Here is a 23,169-nt window from a genome sequence, read left to right as displayed (position 1 = left end):
AAGAATGTTTGTGAAGACTTCGTCATGTAGTTGCTCAAAAAGGAGGCACATACTAATTTCATGTGTCACTTGCAATTAGACTACTACAAATTCTCATCTAGTCAATTTTCTATACCTACTTTTGTTAAATTTTATTATAACAGGTTTTAGTTCATGTAAATTCTGTTACATGACTTTGAACAGACCAAGTCTTTTCTTTCTGAATAGTGAATTGCTGTTGAAAATGTCTGAAGTACTTTGTGTTAATATAAAAGGTAAATCACACTTATTTTTGTCGTACAAAAAATTATTCAGCATGTAAATGGCACTTATCTGCTTGCTTTATATAGTTATTCAAGTACATCATGAAGCTACATTACTCAAACAGACAGTGACAAAATCTATTACCAAGTCCTCCAGTTAACTGTGTTTAAGCAGTTTTGTTGGCAGATGTCTTTGGCATCCACCTTCCATGAAGACAAGAGCAGCAATTTCCTTTAAGAATAACCTAGAAACTTAGTGTGTGATGTGCACTGGTGGTAATGTCCTCATTTGCTATTTTCAGTTTAATATACTAGAGTTTTCTTGCCTTTACCTCAAATCCTAAATAAGGTGCATCTCTTGCAAAGTGATTCTGTTGAAAACTTAAAAGCACCAGGAAAATAACCATCTGGGCTATAGTGCTGTGCTGGTTTTAGGCCTTTTTAGAAAGTATTTTGTTTCTGGAGTTGGGGGATGATTTTGGTTTTGTCAGCACAAACGTATTGTAGTGCTTGTTGTTGTCAAGTATCTTGCATGAGTGAGTCTTGGAGTCTTCTGTAATTCACATCAACAAACTAAACACTAAAGTCTTAGTCATGAGTCAGTGGAATCTGGTGGATGTACTCTCTGTATTTATATGAGCATTCTTCAGATACGTATTAGCCTGATGGGACATGATTAGCCATGGATATGGATATAATGTGATATTCATGTGAATTCACACAACCTGGTAACTTGGGAGGACAAAAAAAAATAAGTCTTGCTTCTTTCACTGTCTCCCCTCCAGCCAAGACTACAGATTTCTTGTACAGCATGCAGCAGAAATTATAAAGTCTGAGAAATGCTTTCACATCTTCTTGAAGTTTAAAAGACTCTAAAAGAAAATGTCAAACTTGGGGACAAATTTCAGTTGTTTTCTGTGCAGTCTGCAGCTCCTAAACCTCTACATTTTCTTTACCTAACTCTATTTTGAGTGTTATAAATTTAACAACAGTCTTCAGTGTTAACTCTTCCACTCTTCCAATGCCTGTGATGACCCTTTTAAAGTACTTGAAAAAACAGTATTTCCAAGGTTAATTCATGAAATACTATGTAAATCTTGATGTCTTTTATAAATAAATATTTGTATTTCAGCAGTATTAAATTCCTCTGCTGTGTTGTGCAAAATGCATAGGGTCAAACTGGCAAAAGGTTGTGTTGTGTAAAGTGATCTGTGAAATGCATTAGCAGCACTGGGTATCTGTTTAAATAATAGGTTTGTGAGAAGAACAATGTAACACCACATAAATGTTTTCACTTGCTGCACATCTTGGATTTATTGATACTCTGAAAAATTTAGGACCTCTGGTTTTGTAGTTATTGTAACTGTTGGAATTTCTGCAGTATCTTTGTGTCTAGCAAAAGTATAGTGGCGACAAGGTTGATCTCTGAGGCTAAAACAAATCTAAAGAGCTTTTATGGGCTTTATTTCTGCAGTCTGCTTTAGTGAACTCGGAGGACTTCTGTTATAATATGTGTAACTCTACAGCTACCCAAAGTTACAGTGTGGTATCTAGATTGTCTCTATTTAAAAGCTTTTTTGTGGATGAATGCAAAATTCTTGATCCTCTCCTAACTGTTTCACCTTTGAGGTATATTCAGACTTCAGGGCTGGGAGAAGTTTGAGCACAGTTTGTGGATTGTTCTGCTTTTGTGAAGTGTTGCTGAGGTGGCAGAGCAGAAGGAATGTTTTACATATGACAGCATGTATACCACATACCACAGGATTTAAAAGTCCCCTTGCAAATGGGAATGAAAACTACAGACCTTGGTTTCATATTTTAAGTTAAAACGTGGGTCTGGTGGTCTTGCTTGTCCTGGTTGGATGCAAATTTTGTGTGTTTAAAGCATTAAATTTTCAAGTAGCAGTTTGGCACCTACTGGGCTTTGTCTGCAAAGGATAAGAAGTGGTGGTCTGGTCAGTCTGTTCTGCTAATGGAACTTGTGTACAGCTTATGGCATTCACTGCACTAGTATTTGTGCTAGTAACTGCTCTGCAGCTGATGGCATTTGTTCTAATGATAGTTTTAAAGAAATTTCTAAATCAAAATAGGAAAGCAGCATAGGGGGAAAATGCCCTTCTGCCTGGGTTTTGGTTTCCTTCTCCCTTCCCCAGCCCTCAGCTGACTGGATTCACATGTTCTTTTGGAAGATTAAAAAGTAGTTTCTAATGGGAACATTGAAGCCACTTAGAATTCTAATTACATGTTTCTTATTAATTTCACAGTTATGACCATTTCTTTAATGAGCCATCTGTGTTCAAGACTCAGATCTGAGTTGTGCTTTCTTGGATTGCTTAAGAGAGTGAGAAGTGTTACATGATGGGTATCTGTGGGAGCATTTCTTTGCTCAGTAAAAAGAAATTATCATTGAAACTCTTCCTGCTACCAAGATCACGCAATGAAGACTTGAACAGAAGGAAAAATTGGTCAGGAAGATTCTGCCTCTTCTATTTTCTGGGTATCCAGGTGGTAAAGGCAAACTGGTGTACTTTGTAAGTGAAATAGGAGGAAGTTTAGTTGAGGGTGGCTGTGTTCTTGCTTCTGTCCTTTTTCTAGAAGAGGCATTGAAGAGTTAAGGTGGTTTGCTTCAAGTTTAAATGCAGATCTCAGTATTTTCTGATGTCTTCAATCTCTTGTGAAATTTTAATTTTTCTATTTAAATAATAATTTTTCAAGCAAGACCAAATATGTTTTAACCTTTGTGATGTGGATCACAAGGATATTCTCTGTCCATATCACTCTTTCTTCATGCTGCTGCTGTGCAGAATAGGTAAATGAGGCATCCTCCCCATTCATGTACTTGTGACCTGTCCCTTGTCTGGTGATATAAATTGCCCTGCACATTTTTTTTCTTTTTGAGTGCAAGTAGTTCTCATTTTAGGGCCAAATTAAGAGGCAAGCAAATGCAAGCTGCTTTCATTTTCCTTGCTTGCCACTACTTTGGTGATGCTAGGTGTGGAAAGCAAGTAACTGATCTGGTGATTTGTGTATCTGATTTTGCTGCTTCAGCCATTTGTGAAGAGCAGTTTGCAAATGTTTGTTACTGCAGTGTTGTGTGGGGTGGTTTGCATAGAAACTTAGCAATGCATTTAACTTTTAAAAATTAAAGCACCATTGATGGTCTTCAACAAATGCAAAGTTTCACAGTATTGTAACCAAAACAATTTTCAGGTTGGAAGTATCAGTTGTTAACACCAGTAATGATGCTCATAAAGTCTAAACAGATTGTAAATTATCTATACCTAATTCTTAATGTCATGTGTTTCTACTCCACAAAGGTTTAATGAAATGGAGAGAACTGGAGAGTACTCATTAAATCTGTGGTGGTCACTTTTATTTTCAAGTTGCAATCTAAATGAACTCTGTAAACTGTTTCTATGTTTTCCAGATCACATTTTGTAAAAAGATGAAGAACAGAAAGGAATGTATTCAGGATACTGAAGGTCAGAAGCACGAAGGCATGGAAGGTAAAGTCTTTGTGTGAAAGTGTTAAAGTGTAATATTCAGGATCAAGCTGTGGAAGTCAAATATTATTTTTCTCTCTAAATTAGTATGCTGCTTGTTTTAAAATAGGTTGTGTAAACATAACCACTGTCTTACAGTATTTTTCTTTGGCCTGGGGGGTCCTCAGATCTTTTCCTGACTCTTCTGTTTCTTAACTTGTTGATTCATAAAAGCAGAACAAAAAACAGAGACAGCAATTTTTATTCAGAAAAAATAATTAACTTAGAGTAAATATATTTTAAGAAAAGTTAATGCATTTTATATTCTGAAGACAATTTTTTCTTTAATGCATATGATTAGGTAAATATTTCAGGATGTTCAGATTGAAATAGTTTCTAAGACTCAAACTGAAATAAAGCTAGATTATGTGTATAAAACTAATGAATACACAACATGCTGCTCTAATTTATTTCCTGGAGAGTGTAAACATGCAAGAAGGAATGAACTCAGAAGAAGGAAGAACTCAGTAGAATGAGTTCTACTCAATGCCAGTAGGAAATACCATGTAATGCCTGCTTTATTTAAATAACATTAGAGCTAACTTTCATTTGTTTTCGTGACAAATATATAGGTACAGCAGTTTATGGAATATGTTGTGTAGTATTTTCCACTTCTTTAAGTATTACTGGCCAGTGTTTTGACTGCACTTGATTAACTTGTTTCTAACTACAGAAAATTGTATCCTATTGCATTTTTCTTCAAATCTAGAAGGATTTTGTTTTTAAAAGTGTCAGAAATTGTGTCAATGTTATTTATAACAGGTGAAGAAAATGAAGAAAACTGTTCCTGTTCTGCTCTATTACATGATGGTGACACGTGCCCCATCTGTCTGAACTGCCTCCTAGAACAAGAGATTGGTTTTCCTGAGAACTGCAATCATACCTTCTGCATGACTTGTATTCTTAAATGGGCTGAGGTAAGACTAAGAACCAAGGTGTGTTGTTTATTTTTCAGTGAAACCTATTGCATCTAATACCTACCATGTTGGTTTGTTGTTTTTTTTTTAAGAAAACAAATTATGCATTCTGACTTTGCACAGAAGTGCTTCAATGACCAGTTCCTTTTATCATAGGAAACTCTCTCCTTAATGTAACAGAATACTTTGTTTTCTTTCACTAGACATCCTGCCTCACTAATGGTTACTAAATATTAGGGGTCAGTAAAAAGTGGTGCTGGCTGTTAGGAAGATCAGACAGTACTGTGCAGGTCGTAAGACTGCAGTATCCAGTGTAATCTTATTTTGCTATCCCTTATGCTGTTTGTCATGCTGGGACCAATGTTCGAGTACAAAATGGGTCTGATTTCTAGTTTTCTAGCTAAATAGAGCTCACTTAAAAGGTGGAGTCCTATTCTGCATTAAAAAAAATGTTATTTTAATTAATCCTCTTATTTGATCTGTGTCAATATTTCTGTAGATAGTTTTGGAACCTTAAAGAATTTGCTGAAAAAATTCTTGATGATACCATTCTGTCTAGTCCCTTTTTCCTTCCTGTAATCATTACATTAAGTCTTTGGTATCTTTACCTTTCCTGTAACTTTTTCAGTTGCTGCTGTAAAGCACAAGATTAGAATTTCTTTATACTGTATTGGGGGGGTTCTCAAATATTATGTTGCTTTTTGTCCTGCTTCTGTGCACTTGGATTGTTTGTCACTATAGTAGAGACTGCTACTTAGTGTCTTTGCAGTATCTTTCTTCTGAAGCAAATGATGATTTTGATATATCTTACAGAAAATTGGTATTGCTTACATGCGTATATACATAAAATATGCTTGCTTTTTTGTTTTTTTACTTACTATACTTTTAACCTTAATTTTTGTTATTTATTGCTGAAGGCAGACAGTAACAAATCTCTTATTTCTGAAAGTTTTGTATGAACTTCCAAGTATTTTAAAAAGGTTATTAGATGACACGTGCTTTACATTCACAAACCAGATAATAAATTAAGTTTCCTATTGCCAGATTTTCTCTTCTGCAAATGATATATTGCAGTGCTTTTACTTGTAAGGGAACAGGAAATTTTCATCCACAATTTTATCCTGACTTCCATAGCTGGTTGTTATAATGGCAGCTGAAAAGGCAATGAATTGTGACTTTAACAGGCAAGCAGTATAACAAATGGAGACCTTGCTGCTGGATTTGAGTTGGTTCATATTGTCTAACAATGCTTTTATGCCCAAAGAGGAAGGCAAATTTTCATATTTTAAGGAGGCAAATGAACAATATGACATGGTTCTTGTCGTGTCAGTTTTGGCACAAAGTACTATCCAAATAGAATAAGAACAACTGCTGCTCTTAAAGAGTTTACAGGTGAAAGAGATGTGATGCCACAAAATGGTGGGGGGTTGTTTTAAAAACTACATAAGGCTTCTGCTATTTTCCATTAGTGACAGCTGCTGGGAAAAACCAGCCAGCTTTTGTTTTTTGAGGATACTTAACATTTGAACCTGTTGAGTTCATGAAACTCCATTGCCTAATCTAGTAGCTTTAAATAAAGGAGAGAAAAAAAGTGTTGAAAACTCTCCAGCACATGTTCAGAGGCTCCAGCTGTGAAAAGCAGATGAGGTTTTCTGGATTGGAATCATAGAAACATTCTATAAGGATGTGGCCATCTGAAGCATGCACATGCCATTTTTTGTGTCCACTGCTAATACTTAGTAAGTGTTTTTGTTCTTTTTTGAGAAGTGTTGCAAAAGTTTGAGCTTTATCTGATAGTTTTTGGTATATTATAATTAATGAAAGCTAAACAGTTGACAGGTCATCACTCTGACTAATAAAAAAAATTATCTGCTCTTTAAAAAGATGCTACTAGGTTCAGTTTAAAGGTGAAGCATTTTTATTGTGTATATATATATATAAAATTTGTTTTTAAAACACTCTTAAGTGCTGGATACACTTATGTGTATCTACAGTTGTGCTCTATACACATGAAGGCTTTGCCAGCAGTCTTATGTTCAAGTTGGATTATTTCCTCTCTACTTCTGTGTTGCATCAGGATTTCAAAATACAACAGGACCAACTACTTCTTTAAACTGTTGTTTTCAAACTGTGTATAATAGTTTTTCTTCTGAGTATTTAGATAATATAACTGGAGATTCTGATTGAAACCAAGGTAGTCTAGGCAGACATTAAGACTTTGTTTACCATTCTGCTTCCTCTTCAATTTATGGGATATTTTCAACATTGCAACTGCATTTTAGTGTCCTGTATCACAGGTTTTCTATCTGCAAGCAGCAGGTATCTCTTTTTAAGAGAGAGAGAATATAGATGCGTGTGCACTTCAAAGCAGTATGTAAAAATCACTTTTAGGGGAGTATCTTCTGGTTCATTCCATGAGGGCTAAAAACTGATGGGAAATTTGCCACAGAATATCTAATTAGATCTTGATGGCTAATTCTAAGTATTTTGGACTTAAGTAGCACTACAGTTGGGTCAGTGCTGTATTTTCAGTGTCCAACTCCTAAAAGAAAAATGAGGGGCAGATCAGAATCCCCACTAAGAAACCAGTCTTTGAACTTTTTTTAATGCCTCTTAAATTGTTCTACTACAACATCTATGAGCAGTCCTATGCACTAAATTCAGTTTCCTACACTGTTAGTTTCCTATACTATTAGACTCATCTTGTCTGCCTTTGGCCATGCTAACCAGTGCTCTCTCAAGAATTCCTGGGCAGCACTGGGCAGGCAGACTGCTGGGGACTGTTTTCAGTAGGCAAGCAAACACAAATGTCATTCACCCTGTGCAGCTGTCAGCTGCTGCTGCAAGCCAACATTGTGTAATTTACTAAGGGAGACTCTCAGGCTTGAGACTTTGTATTTCAGTGAGGTGGTGTTGGAAGTTCATAAAAAATGAAAGTTGGTAAATCTGGAGCTGAGGTTATTGGACACAGGCTCCAGTGGGAGTGCTGAAGAATGGTGTAAATAGCATGTATATGATAACATTTTTCTGATCAGATAACAAAAGAGTGAGCTTTGCCTCTTGCTCCATGTGTACAATGTGGGGAGGTCTGACAAACAAAGAACACCCAAAAAACTCCCTATCTACATCCCTCAGACAGTCAGTACTGTTGAGTTATACCAAGGGGAACTAATCACTTTTCTTGGGTCTGTAATACCATTAATAGATTAAAACTAATTGGGCCAAAACTATAGATTTTTTTTTTTTTTTAACCTGGTTTTTCTGTTATGCTTGTATTTTGTATTTCAGTTGGTAAGTAATCAGTAATCAGTTTTAAAAACATTTAAATAAGGTAATGTGAAGGGAGGTTAACTAGGTATCCATGGGAAGCAGACATGCAAAGCAGCCAAAACCACCTCAATTAAGACAAATGCTGTAGCAGCAATAGGGTGCACTAGAGGAAGACTCTACTTTTTATTATATTCCAAGAAAGCAGTCTTAAATTAGGAGATGAATCCTCTGCTTTAGTGTAGACTTTGACTTCTCTTTTGCTTTTTAGAGTGCTGGTAAATATACTGGAGATTTCCATCCTTGCTCTTTATGAATGATCATGAGAGAAGAGCACTAAAGAAAAGATCCAGTATGTTGTCTGCATTATCTCAATGATTGTATAGAGACATTGATATCAGTGGCCCTCCCCTACTAAGCTTATGACTCAAATTTCTGCACCTGGTTTTCCTCCTTCCTTTTTCCTCAGCTGCAAAAATTGAATGTAGAGTGCATTCAGCTGTAAATTCTCCAAAGCACTGAGGCATATTCAGGTAGGCCCTGTGCAGTATCAGTAGTTAACTTTGTAAAGCTGAGCAGTTGGCACAAAGACCTGTCTTGCATTTCACTTCTAGCAGATGTTCTGTTCTTAGAATAGTTGTTTCCTTTGTGCTGGTATAAGTTTTAGATCCTTGATTATGTCAGAGTGTACTCCATGTGTATATATACTCCTGAGGGTAAGAAGAGTTACCAGAATGGCATCTGGAGTTCTCAATGTGTGTTCTTTGGATTTCTTTTGTCCTGAAGGACATAGGAAGGAATCAGTTTGTGGCATCAAGCTCCACAGTGATCTGCATTACACAGCACTGGGGGCAGAAATAAGATTACATTCATAAACCACATATGCAGGGTGTTCAGAAAAACACTAAACCTGAAAATCAAACCTAAAATTACAAAATGTGTGTTGTTACAGTCTCCTCTTTTTATTGAAGTTAGTGTGGAATCATTGTGGGTTTTTTGATGTGCTGTAACTAGTAGCTGGAGAGAAATAGACATTGCTTTTAAAATTGAAACCTCACCTTTAAGCTTGAATTTAATTGTAAGAATCTGGTATTATTTATGTTGTTTAACAGGTTCTCTTAAAAAGAACCAGTGAAGAGTGCTGGATCATGTTTTTCTTAGGATCAGTTTTTAAATATTGTAGTTAAAGAAAAAACTTGATTATGGGTTATCTTAAGAAAAAAGATGTATACAGGGTAAGAGATTTACTGCAGTAACTTTAATTCCATACTCATGTCCTGTTACTACTTGTTATGAAACATTATAGCATAGAACTTGATTATGTGGGGATATTTGCCAAGGTTATTTTATCAGGCAATTATTTTCTGGGGATTAGCTAGCACTTACATATGTAGCTTCTTGAAAATTCCCAGGTGAAATGCAGCAACTGCTTCAGCCTTTTGTTTGTTTCTCTTTATGTAAGTGATGTTTGAAGTGGTACAGTTAAAATAAGGGACACTTAACTCCTTTAGAGATCCCAGTTCTGTGGTGCTGAGGCACTTAAAACAGAATATTAAATATTTTTATGCCTGTGGAGCTAAAGCAAGGTGTTTTGAGGGTCATCAAAACCAAAACATTATGAAATGGGTTTCTTTTGAAAACTTTTGGAAACAAAACCACACGTGCTCATGGATAGCTTTTCAGGGTTGCAGACTTTGTGAATCTTTACGTATTTTATGAAAAGAATTCTCCAAATATCAAAAGGATAGGTGAAAGATTGAATTGCTGGGGAGTTAACCACTTTGACGTAAAAACAATAGTTTTGTGAGGAGAGTAAAACAACTGAAGAAATTTGTGAGCTACTGTTCTGTGTATTTCAAAAAAAAACATTCTTGGGGAAGAAAAGTAAAGCGACTCACAAAAGCCAGCTGTGAGATTCTGTTGATTTTGAGGATTACATCAAATACTACATGCTCTGATTTTTAAACAGCTATGCTAAAGGAAGATATTTAATGAAGCTGTGGTGGTTCTAAGGTTGTGATGCATCCCAAACCCCCCTCCTCACTTGTGCAGCAATAAGAGTAGTAGCTGCTGCTTGGACTCACTCCATCTCAGGGGCTTTTTTTTGTTTGTTTTAAATATTTTTTCCCTGTACAGATACTGTACATTCAATACTATGTGTGATGATACCTGAACAGAAGGCTCAGAAGAGGCATTGCTAACTTACCTTGAATGAAGGAAGACTTCACCTGCTTTGGTTACTAACCCATCTCAAACAAGATTAAAGAGATGATGAGTAAAAGGCCACCACTCCTTGTGTCTGCTTCTTGTAAAAAAGTAGTCATCTCTCACTCATTTCTTTAACAGCTCAAGTTCAGCCCTGTTGTTGGGGAAAAAGAGTGGGAATTTTTTTCTCCTCTTTTTTTACATTTCAAAACCTTTTCTTATATGTTAGGAGGCACATGAGAGCTGATGTGTGTTCAGACAAAAGTGTTCTATAGAAGTAGTAACCTCCAGCTTTCTTCTGGGCTACCCAGCAATTGTAGTGTGCTAGGGAGTGTGGGTGTGCAGATGAGACTCTCCTGCCTTTACTAGAATTTCTCTTGAGATTTGTTGAGAACTATCAGATAATGTGAGGGCTATGAAAAGCAACTGAGTAGGAGTGGAAAGAGCACCTGCTGCTTCTGAACGTATCTGAACCCAATGGTAGCTTTTCATTCTTCCAGAATGTTTTTTTCTTTTTCTACTATTATGTATAGGATGTAATTGTAAAGCATTTGTCCAGAAGTACTGAATATATAGTATGTATATAGTATGTAATATATAGTATAATATGTAGTGAACATTATTGGAGCAAAACCACTTGTCATTTGGATTGCTGCTAGTAGCACTTACTATTCTATGATACTACATTGCAATGAATAAATGTAATTTACTGTGACTTAAACTTGGGAATGTAATTTAATATTCATATGTTAATGTAGAAATAGATTGTATTCTTGGAAGAACTTGCTTTTCAGCTAAGGTAAATCCTGAAATGAGACTGAAAATTACTAAAAAAATTAAATTCCTCCCACCTCTCTTTGACAGTCAGCAGTATCTAAGAATCAGAGTGTTATTACCTTGAGGTTAGCAGCTGATTCAACAGGTGCAGTGCATTTCACACTATCAAATATCCCAACTGAAAATGCACTGCTTTGTTATTGTGGAGGTCAGCTTTATGTTGACTACAGGACAAAAATGCTCTTCATGGTCTCAGTCCTTAGGAAACTGACTTAATGATCCAATCTAGTTTTCCTAAACAAGGCTATGACACTGCAGGGATCAATAGTATTCCCCAAGAGGGGGAAGTTTCCAGTTAGGATAAAATAACAGAGCATCAAAAGGAGAGGTAATGGCTTTGGCTTAAATTCTTGTTCAACAGCTTGTTCATGAAACTGCTTCTAGGGTTTGTTTTGCTTGGTGTTGTTTTTACTCAGTCTGACTTTGTTCTGACTACTTCAACTGAAATCAGAAACTGCCTGAATGGTCGAGATCTGGGGGCTGAGTACTCTTTGAAATTGAGAAAATAGCAGAATCAACTGAAAAATGAAAAGCCCCAGACAAGAACACTGAAATCCACCACTGAATTTCAGGACAGAGGTCATGTGCAAGTTCGTATCTTATAGCTGCTTGTGCAATTCTAATACTGCATCTTGCTTGCATAAATAAAAACTGGAAAACCCTGATAATTTCCTTAAGGGTAGAAATTGCGTGCCTCTTAAAGGCATATAATCCATATACTGGCTCTGCTAAGTGGATGAATTAGGTCTGGAGGCTGGGTGTGGTTTTGGTTTTTTTCTTTTAGATTTCTGAACTGAGCCAAACCACCTTGAGTGTATATGTGGACTGAAAATGAGTAAACAGTTCTTTAGCACCAAAAGCTTTTATCTAATAGGGATTTATCTGAAAACTGATTGACTACCAGTTGGGTGGAGCTTTGGTTGAAACTTCTCTGTGTACCACAGTTAATATTTTGTTGTTCTGTCTGTGTGCATGCATGTTATCTGATGCAGTGCAGCATCAAAAGAGGGCATTTAGGTGACTGGAAAAACTAATAAATCTGTATTTTCACCTAGCTGTAGGGTAAAATAACCTTTAGTTCTCTTATCTGGCAAAGTGGTTTGTAAAACTTGAGCTGTCTTAAATGTGAGAATCTGTTGTCTCTGCTGGCCATTAAAAAAATAAAAAAAAAAAAAAAGAGAGATGTGGTATAGTCAGAGATATACAAGATAAAGGTGTGACCCCATTTGCTGCTGGTCCTTCCCAGTTTTCTGTTTTGGGATGGACACAACCCAAAAACCTTATGTTGAAAAGAACCTTAAGAAGTAAAACATCAGACCAGTAAGAAATTAAAGTAAGATTTGTGTATTGGTATAAAATCAGAGTTACTGAAGAGGAATTTAAAAAAATTAAATGTGTAGCTAATTATGTAAAATGCTTGTCCTTTTTTGAACACAACTTCTGAGTTACCTTCTTTAGATTTTCCCCTAGGGAGAATTCTCATTATATGAAAGAAAACACTTTTAATTTGAACAAGTTATTTTGTGTATTTCTGTATGCTACTATAGTTTATAGAAGTATAGAAAACTGAGACTTCCACTCAGCCTGCTACAAATTTTGTAATAAAATCGTTTTTTCAGACACAGGCTTCATGTCCTATTGATCGTAGACCATTTGAAGCAGTCTGCAGGCTTGATGCATTAGAAGAGCAGATAAAGGTAAGTTTCAGTCTTATTCTTAAATCCCTTCACTTGTAGGAACAACAAGTGTATGCTGCAGCCTTGTATTCATACATCTCTGTTAAGTAAGCTTAACTTATTTTCCTAACAAAATTAATTATTGCTTGAATGTTTATATAACACAATTGAAACTAAGAATTATAAATTATTTTTTCCAGGCAAGCATTTATAGTTATTATAACCTCAGAATTGCTATTTTATAGGGCATAAATAAGCATTCCTAAGCATTCTTGAGCATTCCTAAGATATCCAAGAGTAGAAATATAGTAATTGGTCTCAAAGTTGTTTTCAAACAGATTTTGTAAACAAGTGCAATATCAATTGGCATGCAGTCTTGCTTTTTTTTTTTTTTTTTAGCAGAGATGAATCTTGTATGTTCACAGTCTTCAATTGACAGACAAAAGCACATGAATGAAGGCATGAGGAATCAATACTAAGCCTTGTTCAACCCAAATTTCTGAATGTTTACAGCTTTTGACTTCTCTGAATGATACTGCTGTGGAGAGTAGTTTATCAAGTAGGAAAATAAAGCTTGATTCTGATTATTTTGAAAATGTATATAGAAAGATGCTGATAATTTTGTGTGCAGTTTTGAAATACTGTGGTGAAATAATGGTTATAAGTAATTCCTAAGCTGTTGGGTTTGTATTTTTGCTTTGTTCAGAAAAGCTACCATTACCCATTTCTTGTGCTTCCAGAGACCCAGGTAGTCAATTCCAAAGGTACCAGAAAGAAAGCTGCAGATGCTTCCTTCTCCTAGAAAACCATGCCAGCATTTTTAATCTTATTTATGTCTAAAGAATTAAGGAAGCAGGTGAAAGAAGATAAACTGAAGTTTTCATTTGGGAAAGCGTAAAGGCTGTATCAAAATATAGGTTGAGAGGTTCTTTGAATAACTGCAGTGTAAGCATGTGGGCAGAGAGCAAGGATCCTGCTCTGAAAAGGAGCCACTGGAGCAGAAGTGCAGCATAACAAGAAATGCTGCCATGGTGGTCAGGATTAGCAGGGTCACTGTCAGGACATTGGTAACTTTCCCTTTGTGATATTCATAATTAGAATGCTAATAGCTGAAGGAGTTGTGTAGCATGCAATCACAGAATGGTTTTGGTTGAAAGGGACCTTAAAGATCATCCTGTTCCAACCTCCCAGCATGAGCAGGGACACCTCCCACCAGACCAGGCTGCTCAAAGCCCCATCCAACCTGGCCTTGAACACTTCCAGGGTGGGGGAAGCCACAGCTTCCTTGAGCAACCTGTTCCTGTGTCTCACCACCCTCACAGGAAAGAGTTTCTTTCTCATGTCTAACCTCAGTCTGCCCTCTTCCAGCTCAAAACCATTACCCCTTGTCCTATCACTATATACCCTTATAAAAAGTCCCCCCCCAGCTTTCATATAGGCCCCTTGACATAACACTGAACAACCCCAACTCTCTCAGCTTGTCTCCATCGGAGAGGTGCTCCAACCCTGTGAACTTTGGGGCCCTCTTTCCTGTTTCTGGGGGCTCCAGAACTGGACACAGTATTCCACATGGAGTCTTGTGAGCCTGAAATAGAGGGGGAGAATCACTTCCCTCAACCTGCTGGCCATGCTAAATGAAATTATAGTAACCAAAACAGAGAATATCAGTGGTGAAGGTGGGGACAGTGCAAGCAACCACATATATTCTGAAGATAGTGTGAGCCCAACTTATGATAATAGTGAGAAAATACGAAGGTAAGGTTCTAGAATGAGGAAAGAAAGAATGTCTATTGCAAACAACTGTTATGTAGCCATTTAAGGAACTTCATAGTAAGTAATCAACATTTCCTTGCTTTCTTAGAGTGGGGGGGAAAAAAAATCCATACTTTATTTTACTCTAGGGGAAAATGTGGAGGTTTTTAATTATGAGGAAGCATTTGAAACTGAGTGGTAGTTAATTGTTTTCCCAAGCTGAACCTTGTGTATTCAAATCAACCAACTTTAGAATAATTTAGCTTCCAAATTCTTCATGGAAGATGATTCTATTCCAGCAGCCATTCTGTGATTCTGTGATAAGATAGTGTATACACTGAGATACTTGCTATGGCAGTCTGAATATTCCAGGGATTTTTGGTCTGGTCATAGACAATATACATATTGAGATGTTTATTTTTCCTTTTCCATTTATGAAAAACAAATTTTTAAAGGTTCAAATCTGCAAACAGTGAGATTTAAAGAAGTTGTGATTGGAAATATTTTTGGGTCCTTCTATTTGAGCTTATTTTCTCTAGACCTTGAGAGTCTGCCCATATATATTGAGATTCTAGATTGGAGTGACTTTGCTTTTCAATACAGGTTCAGGTTAAAAAGCAGCGAAGGAAGAAGGAAGAGGAGGAAAACTGTGCCTGCAATAAGGGAAAATACAGCCATGAAAAGATGAGAAGCTTTGTGAGGTGGGTCATCCACATAATGTCATCATTCTAATGGGAATATTCCAAGTAAATAGAATCAACTGTTATAATGTGTACCCTGGAAAAAAATTCAAAGTTTATTTTTAAAAAAACTGTTTTCCGTCACCTTTATCACCAATATAAAATCCCACTTGAATATTTAAAACAGCAAGCAAGAAATAAGATATTTTCTGCACCGAGCTCTATAAAAGTTGCACTTTTCAAGCAATTCTGCCAAATTTGAATTAAGATTTAGCAATATATCATATTTTAGCAATATAGATATTTTTCCTTGATTATCTAAACAGATATCCCCCTTCTTGCATGTTATCATAACCATTAGTGGTTGTAGTCAAGAGCTGATTTTATTTTTTTGAGTTTGAGGGGGAACTGTGGAAATACTGTTCTTGTTTGGAGAATCTTAATCTTTTTATGTTTGCTGCATTGTATAACGGGAAGTTCAGGACTTCACAGGCAAGTTGCACTAAATAGTGATAACCTAAAGTCAGCATTCAGTGGAGTATTTGATATATACAGAGGTCTTGATTTACTTGGAAGCAAAGTTCACTATGGGAAACATAACTGGGAGTAATTTACCTTTTTTGGTTCTTGCTAGAAACTAAAGATTGATGTTTGCACCTCACTGTTCTGATTTATATTCTTTGGAGTATTTAGGCAAGCAGGTTATAACATCTTTCATGTGTTGCCATGAAATCAAGCAAAATTAGGCATTCAGATTTAATACAGGGTATTTACTTTTGTTGTGTAAATGGATTTTCTTCTTTTTCCATCTATAAGCTTTTTGAAGTACTCTGGCTTTTAATATATGGAAGATTGTATACACGGTGCAGGTTTGGATTTTAATAGCAGTCATAACCTGATTTATGTGCACGAAATAAAAATTTCTTAAAATAGGAGGTGATTTTGTTTCAGTGTATGTACTGTTAGCTTAAATAGACCCAGAAATTACTTCAGAATATTTTTTAATCTTGCAGACAAGCTTTATGTCCAGACAGAGGGCCATTAGCAGCAAAATTAAGCAAAGTTGTGAAGAAAAAATACAGTAAGTTGGTATTTGTCCTTTATTTGCTAAATTCCTGTATTTTTTTAAGGAAGTCTAGAATTCCATTTCTTGAGGAGTCAATGTGTTTGGGTTTTTTATTTCTTATATTTGCATATGATAATGAAATACCAAGGAATAGAAGCTTGGACCTTAAAAGAACAAAACTGCAGTATGCTCTTCTTTTACTGAAAAGCCTGTCTCTTCCATTTCAGTCACAAGTGAAATGGATTTGGTTACAGCCTAAAGTCATTTGCTGCATCAGAGATTTGGTGCCCAGCTAATGACTTGCTTTTATTCAAAGGAAGCTTTTTTGCACAAGCTCAGACACAAGAGGCACTTAACTGCATTTTGGGGCTGCCATTTTGAGAGGCTTAATAGGTATTGTTCAATAAATGTGTTCTTAGGAATAAAAAAAAATATCAGAAGATGTGAAAACTGCTTGATATTGTGAAGGTGCATGTATTTTAATTTTACTGAGTTTGTATGTAAACATTGTACATGCACTTCAGGTGCATTTTCATTTACATTTCATTTACATTTCATTACATTAATGATTTTGACAGTCAAGTGAAAACTAATACGCTGAAGTTAAGATCAAAGTTTTGTTTCTTGCTCCACACAGGTAATATTTTCCATGACAAAGGAAATAAGAAAACTTTGTCTGTGAAGATAAACAAGGTTGGTTCTGACAATGAAGCATTTGTAAAGATTTCATGAAAACTTTAAGTAGAAGGATAGTTTTAAAAAAGTGTATTTTTCTGTTTGTTCATTTTAGTATGATCCAAACTTAATTTTGTCTGTCTTGAAGGAAGTAATGAGAATATGATAGTAGGTTACATGAGCTTCTCTCTCAGAACAAGCTTAGTATTGTGGTGGCAAATATATTCATTCACTTTAAAGGTTATGTTGGAAGATACTCTCCCTACCCTGCCAATTACCATCATTGACATTTTTAATTATTTTCATGAAAAAACATAGCTGTAGTCATCAAAGTGATGTGTTATATGAATAAGACATGGACATCATAGTTTTTATCGAGTTGTTTTGTTTTTTTTTTATGGTAGATTACTCCCAAGAAAGTTTGTGTTTCTAGGTTTCTTGTTTAGTTCATGAATTTTAGCCTGTAACATAGACATATGTTATGCAGAATTTATAAGGAATTTTAAAGACTTTGGTTTTTGATTTCTACTTCCCTCCTTTCAATAATATTTTGTCTCTGGATCACAAGTTTGATCATGGCTCAGTTGGAGCCATGGATCAGTTTTTACTCATGGCTATACCTGTAAATTCATTTGGATGAAATGTCCATAAATTTCACGCCATAAATTTCATTCCAAAGTGTAAATGTCAGTGTTTTCCATCATTCATTCTTACATGAAGCTAAAAACATGAAGGAAAAACTGTCTTCGAGTCCCTGTTCTGCCTCCTGCCTTACTTCATGTAGAATATGGGCACATATGGTATCTTTTCAGTAGCTGGTTGCCTAAGATGTCACTTTTATTTGATAGATACATACCCAATTTCTCAGGCATATCTTTAGCTCTGGTCTTCCCCTTCTAAGTCAGGTACTTAGAAATTTTGGTTCTGTTACCACATGAAGTTAAAGGTGCCTTTCATTGAACTGAGCAGGTGTTGAATTGGAAGGATAGGGCTTGATGGGAGATCAGCATGACTTCAGGTTTGGTAAATGCTTTCATGTCTAGTTTCACTGATTTATTGTGCACTATTTAGTAGCATTAATGTCTCAAATGGTATCTGTTGGGGAAAAAAAATTTAAAAATGCTTAAACAGAAGTTAGAGACATTAAAAACCTTTAGGAGGAGGAACAGGGCTCAATTATCAAATAAACACTCAGAATTTAGAAGGCTTGAAATGAAAGCACTGATTTACTAAGAACCACTTCACGAGGCTATTTGTGGAACATCTGGATACCTCTTTTAGGTGGAGGGAGAAATATTGGTGCTCAAAATGGTAGTATTTTTAAAAACTTTATGAAACTTAAAAGCCAACAGATTTTTAGGAGAAACTTATGTTTTGATCATTAATGAAATAGTGCATGTTCCCATTAAAACAGCTCTCCATGACAACGTTTGATGGAGTGTGGATAATGACCACATACTTGAGATATATTTATATATGTCCAATTACAAAATGTATTTTTCATCAGAATAAATACATTCTGAAAGGAAATTACAGGCAGGCTCCATAAGTTCCCATTTAAAAACACCAATCATGGAGTATGAACAGGAATGGTTTAATCAGATTCCGGATGGCATTAACCTGTTAGGTGATAGCATATAAATGGCAAAAAAGGGTCAGTCTGGTAGTCTGGGAGAATTGTCTGGACCATCATTCTGCTTTTTAACCCTGCAGCCAACCCAGTCCCTTAGAAGAGCAGCAGGTTTGAGCTGTTTGCTGCACACAAGGCAAAAAGCAAGACACTGGCATGCAGCGGGTGGGTAGGCTTAAACAGGTGAAACAGAAAGTGGTGTTTGTTGGACTGTGATGTGGATTCAGAGTATTGTGCCTTTATGTAGGGCCCAGTGAACTGATGCACCAGTCAGACTTCAATTTTGTAATCCTACCTGAAGGCAAAGGAGAATCCCAGCTTCTTCCATTAGGTTTTCTTGTTACTTTGAAACCATGCAGTGAAGGGATGTGAAGCTGCTAGCTCTGTGCTTACCCTGGTTCATTAGGCAGCAGAAATGGGAATTGTGAAATAGTAAAGATCAGGCTCATTTATTTATAATTTCTGTAAGGAGCATTAAAGATTTTTCTGTGGAAAGCCTATATTAAAAAAATGAAAATACAAAGTTTTATCTGCAAAGAGCAGGTGTTGAAAATTAGGAGACTGAATACAAAAAATTTGTTTGCTGTGACTGCAAATCTCAGGATAAAACTATGGAGCTACTGTAGTTCCTGCTTTTTGTGAGCTAAAGTCTTGCTGACATTACTTAATTTCAGTGCATCTTCATGTATTTAATGTTAATTATTTTATTTTGGATGTCTTTAATTCATAAATTTTTTTGTAGCCCAGCAGACAGACCTGCTGGAATGAGTGCTTCAGAACTAATTTCTTCAGCACGCTTCCGGCCGGTGGTAGCAATGAAGAATCCTTTTTTAGCTCTAGAAATGACTGGTTAGTATATATTAGTGCTTGATATAATAAACCAATGGGCTTACTGTATAGTAGATCCTATAGTTCCTTCTGCTTCTATCTGTATATGCTGCCTTGAAATATTTTTGAGTGGGTTTATATTCATTGATGAAGGGCGGTTAAAGGAGAAATAGAAACATCTTAAAATGAGTATTGTTAAGGGCACACCCCAATCTCTGTCATATGTTCAGCATTAAAATAATTCAGTGTGTGCTTTTAATCCTATTGATTTAATACAAGTTAGTTAGTTTTATTTTTAGCTCATATTTAAACTCCTGGCTGATTGAAGCTGTGGGTAGGAGGATGCTAGTGCTATTGTTACAACAGCAGTTAGCAGAACAGTAAACAGTAAATAACCAGTTTTGTATCATAAACAATCTTTTTTGTTGTTCCTTGACTCCAATGGGAACACTTTAGGCATACATGAAGCAATTTTGCTTTATGAGCCTAGTAATGAAGAAGAGATGTAAAAAAATTAAAATAAAAACAGTCTCGAAGAACATTATTTGAATAATATGGCCTAATAATAAAATGGTGTCTGTATGTTTTCAACAGTCTGCAAATCACAAAAAAGAAGCCTTTCTGCCATGCATGCAACAGTATTAATGTGTTAAGGATGCAGTTTCTCCATCTTTCCACTCCTCAGCAGACATGTTTCATCTCCCGTTTACCATTCTCTCTGCCTCATTTATTTAGGAATTCTGTTACATTTATTGACTGCTTTTTCCTTCTAAACAATGACTATGCATAGTTTCTTCATGGCTATTGAAACAGTTAAATGTTTTTAAAAGTCACTGATAGAAGTAATTAATGAAATATGAAATTGTCATAGTACAAAGTTAATTTTTTTAACGTTTTGTGTGAAATTTATATTCCAGTACAGAATTCACAGAAGCCAATGCAGTGATGAGGCATAAGAGACAAGAACTGGAATTGTCCTGTTCAAGTGCACTTGCTAGAGTTGAAAGGTATGTGTTTTGTGTTCGTAGGATCTTAACATCATACTCCAGGTCTAGAATTATACTAATTTAGATTGCTCTTCAGATAGCATATCATTGGATCATAAAACTAGGTAGCAATTGGATGGAACTTGCTAAATTTTTGTGGGTTTTCTGCATGCTTTCTGACACTTTTGTGTCAACAGATTCTTTTCTGTGTAACTTAATGCTGGTTTTGATACTCAAGCATAGTAACTCCAGGACTTGTGCAGTGCAGTCACTTTTTCATAGAAATGCAAGTTTAAGTTTATTTTCTGCTTAGAAGATAGTATTCAGTGTGCTATCAGACTACTTCTGCTTTAACATCAAACTGATCCTGATTTCTGCCCTCCTTGTTGCTGCCCTTTCATGGGTTTCACTTCTTTCTGTAATTGTTTATAAACAAATGTATCTAGAAGGAGGTAAAAAACTAGAACATGAAGTGTTTTTGTCAGGGAGCAGGTTTATGTTAAAACATACACTTAAGGGTGTTTTCATGTATATAAAGAAGCATAAAACCCATTATTTTAAAGTTATACAGTAAGAAATTGTTTCTGTCTGGGAAATTAATTTCACAATGTGTCTCTGTGGCATAAAACAGTCTGAAGATAAAGGAGCAAGTAAAAAATTGAAAGCTGCACCTAAGATTTTAATAATTTAATAAGTTTGGGGGGTTTTTTACATGCACTCTGCCTTGTTTAAAGTTTTAGTCCAACTCAGTGATAACTTAAAACTTGTAGAACTTTAACTAAATTCAGTTTTCATCTGAAGTTTGCTGGGACAGCCTGAAAAAGTCTGCATTTCTTTTTTATATTATTAAAAAGAAGCTTTTCTTAAATTGTTGTGCAAACTGTTCCTCATTTTTCTGCAGAAAAGGCTACTCTTCTGATGAAGTACTAAATCAGTGTTCAGAATTCTATTTGTAATGGTATAGCCTACTAAATTGGGTAAACTGTTACAGTTCTATGTTTGGCTTTGAAAAAAGCCAACTTTGTATTGCTTTAACATAACATACTTTGTTCAAAATGTTTTACTAGATCAGTCCTAATATAAGCCTGAAATTAAATAATAAAGTTTTCTCTGTCAGCTTTGCCTTTCTCTCTAACTAGGTTGCAAGTGTTGTGGTTTCCTAATATTGTAATGTTGTGCATTGTTCACAAAACTTGCTGCAAACACACAATGCAACTGATGTTAATGCTTTTACTTCTCCAGAATACCTTTAATGTCTTGTGGAGCTGAAACTGAGACCTTTCTTTTCACTTCTACTACGCTGACAGGGACGATGCTTCCAACAAATATCAGACCTCTCGAAAACTTTGGTAAACTTTTTTTTTGTAAGTTTTATTTATAGCTCGTGGATTTTTGTTACAGTACAATTCTCAGAAATCAAAGCAGAGTATGTATAGTTACAGTTAACAGGAGAAAGAAGTCTGGTTTGATGCAGTTTAGTACTATTTCAAAACCAGCTCTTTTATTTCTGAAATTAGAATGTTAGAAGAGTCAGCTACCCCAAAAGTGAGAACATTTGAAGATTAAATCCTTTTCTAATTTCATCACTTTCATCTTACAACCTCTTTTCCTAATGTTAAGGATGAATCTGATGTTGACATATTTTGAGTTGCTTGGTGTATTTCAATGGTACATTATGTTGTGGGAGGAACAACCTATTCCCTGACAAAGAGAAGTCAAGAAGCGGTGCTGTGCATGGATCTCTTTGTGTGCCAACAAGCCCTAGAGGGCAAAAGCTTGCAAAGGTGCTCCAGCTCAGGGTCTGTCAGGGATTTAGCAGAAGACAAAGTCATGCAAGGAATTACCTTCCTCCAGTTGCTTTAACACAGCCTCTTTCTCCACATTCAGCAAGAATGAAGTTTCTCTTTTACAGGCTGCACAGGTTCAAAGAAGTGAAAACAAAGGAGTGTTGTTTTTTAAGACCATAGATTATACTTTCTTTGAACTGGAAATTATACTACTTTCACTTAACTAGTAGGCAAAGAGATAGGAGAGGTTGGGGTCTGTTAGCTTAGAAAAAATATGAGGCAGTTCAGTGAACTGCTGGAAAGAGTTAAGTAGTAAAAGGATGAAAGATTCTTTGTTCATTCATTTTTTGCATTCTTGTTAAAGGTACTTATTTCACCTCTGCATTCCACAGTGAAAAATTGATAGGTTGCTTCCTAAGGCCTCTGGTGTTTGGCTGTGCAATTTAACTGTTGCTTAATCATTTCTACTTGTAGCATTAATGAGTATACATGCTAGCTCCTATGTCTTGATTTTCCTTTACCTTTCTACTAACACAGACAGGCTTCTTTGTTAATATGCACCAGAGGCATTTTTTAAAAAGCATTTTCTTCTCATCAGAAATAAAAATATGTAAATGTGACTATATGTAATGTATATTTAAAGGCGACTACAGTCTTGCACTCTGCTTTAGCCCTTTTTTTAATGCTAGTGAGATGTTTGCAGAGTTACTCCTTTAAGGTTATCAGATAATATGTTTACATTTAATAGGCAGTGACAGTTTTGATTCTGCTAATAAAGTAGTAGAAAGAGAATTATTGCACTGTTACACTCTAGTCTTACTCCTATCTGATTGTAAAGTAATCTGTTTAACAAATAGTTGCAGTGAATATAACCCTTGTGTTCCTTACAAAGACTTTTAAGTTGTAGATAGATAGCAGGAAATAGATTAATGTAGTATCCACACAAGAGCTCCTGTCCTACTGTTTGCAACTTAAGGTCACTCTTCTGGTAACTTCAGGTTTTATGTGCCCTAGGCTGCACCAAAATTTGCACTCATTCAGATTTTTAAGTGCTGCAGGCACCCTGAGGCCCTTGCAGC

General features: G+C 35.8%; 1 protein-coding gene across 2 annotated transcripts in view; it reads left to right on the top strand.

Moving 5' to 3' along the window:
• Positions 1-23,169, top strand: part of SCAF11 (SR-related CTD associated factor 11) — a 45,099-nt gene that overhangs the window by 12,070 nt on the left and 9,860 nt on the right. For both annotated transcript variants that reach the window (XM_030447559.1, XM_030447556.1), the window contains exons 2-10: positions 3,670-3,748; positions 4,547-4,701; positions 12,630-12,707; positions 15,042-15,139; positions 16,132-16,199; positions 16,822-16,877; positions 19,232-19,338; positions 20,235-20,324; positions 21,546-21,652. In XM_030447559.1, the coding sequence (XP_030303419.1) occupies positions 3,688-3,748; positions 4,547-4,701; positions 12,630-12,707; positions 15,042-15,139; positions 16,132-16,199; positions 16,822-16,877; positions 19,232-19,338; positions 20,235-20,324; positions 21,546-21,652 (820 nt within the window). In that variant the 5' untranslated portion in view covers positions 3,670-3,687. The remainder of the gene's footprint in view (positions 1-3,669; positions 3,749-4,546; positions 4,702-12,629; positions 12,708-15,041; positions 15,140-16,131; positions 16,200-16,821; positions 16,878-19,231; positions 19,339-20,234; positions 20,325-21,545; positions 21,653-23,169) is intronic.

This window comes from Calypte anna, chromosome 1 (genome assembly GCF_003957555.1).
Source record: "Calypte anna isolate BGI_N300 chromosome 1, bCalAnn1_v1.p, whole genome shotgun sequence".
NCBI classification, from domain to species: Eukaryota; Metazoa; Chordata; class Aves; order Apodiformes; family Trochilidae; genus Calypte; species Calypte anna.
This window is presented reverse-complemented; position numbering and strand designations above follow the sequence as displayed.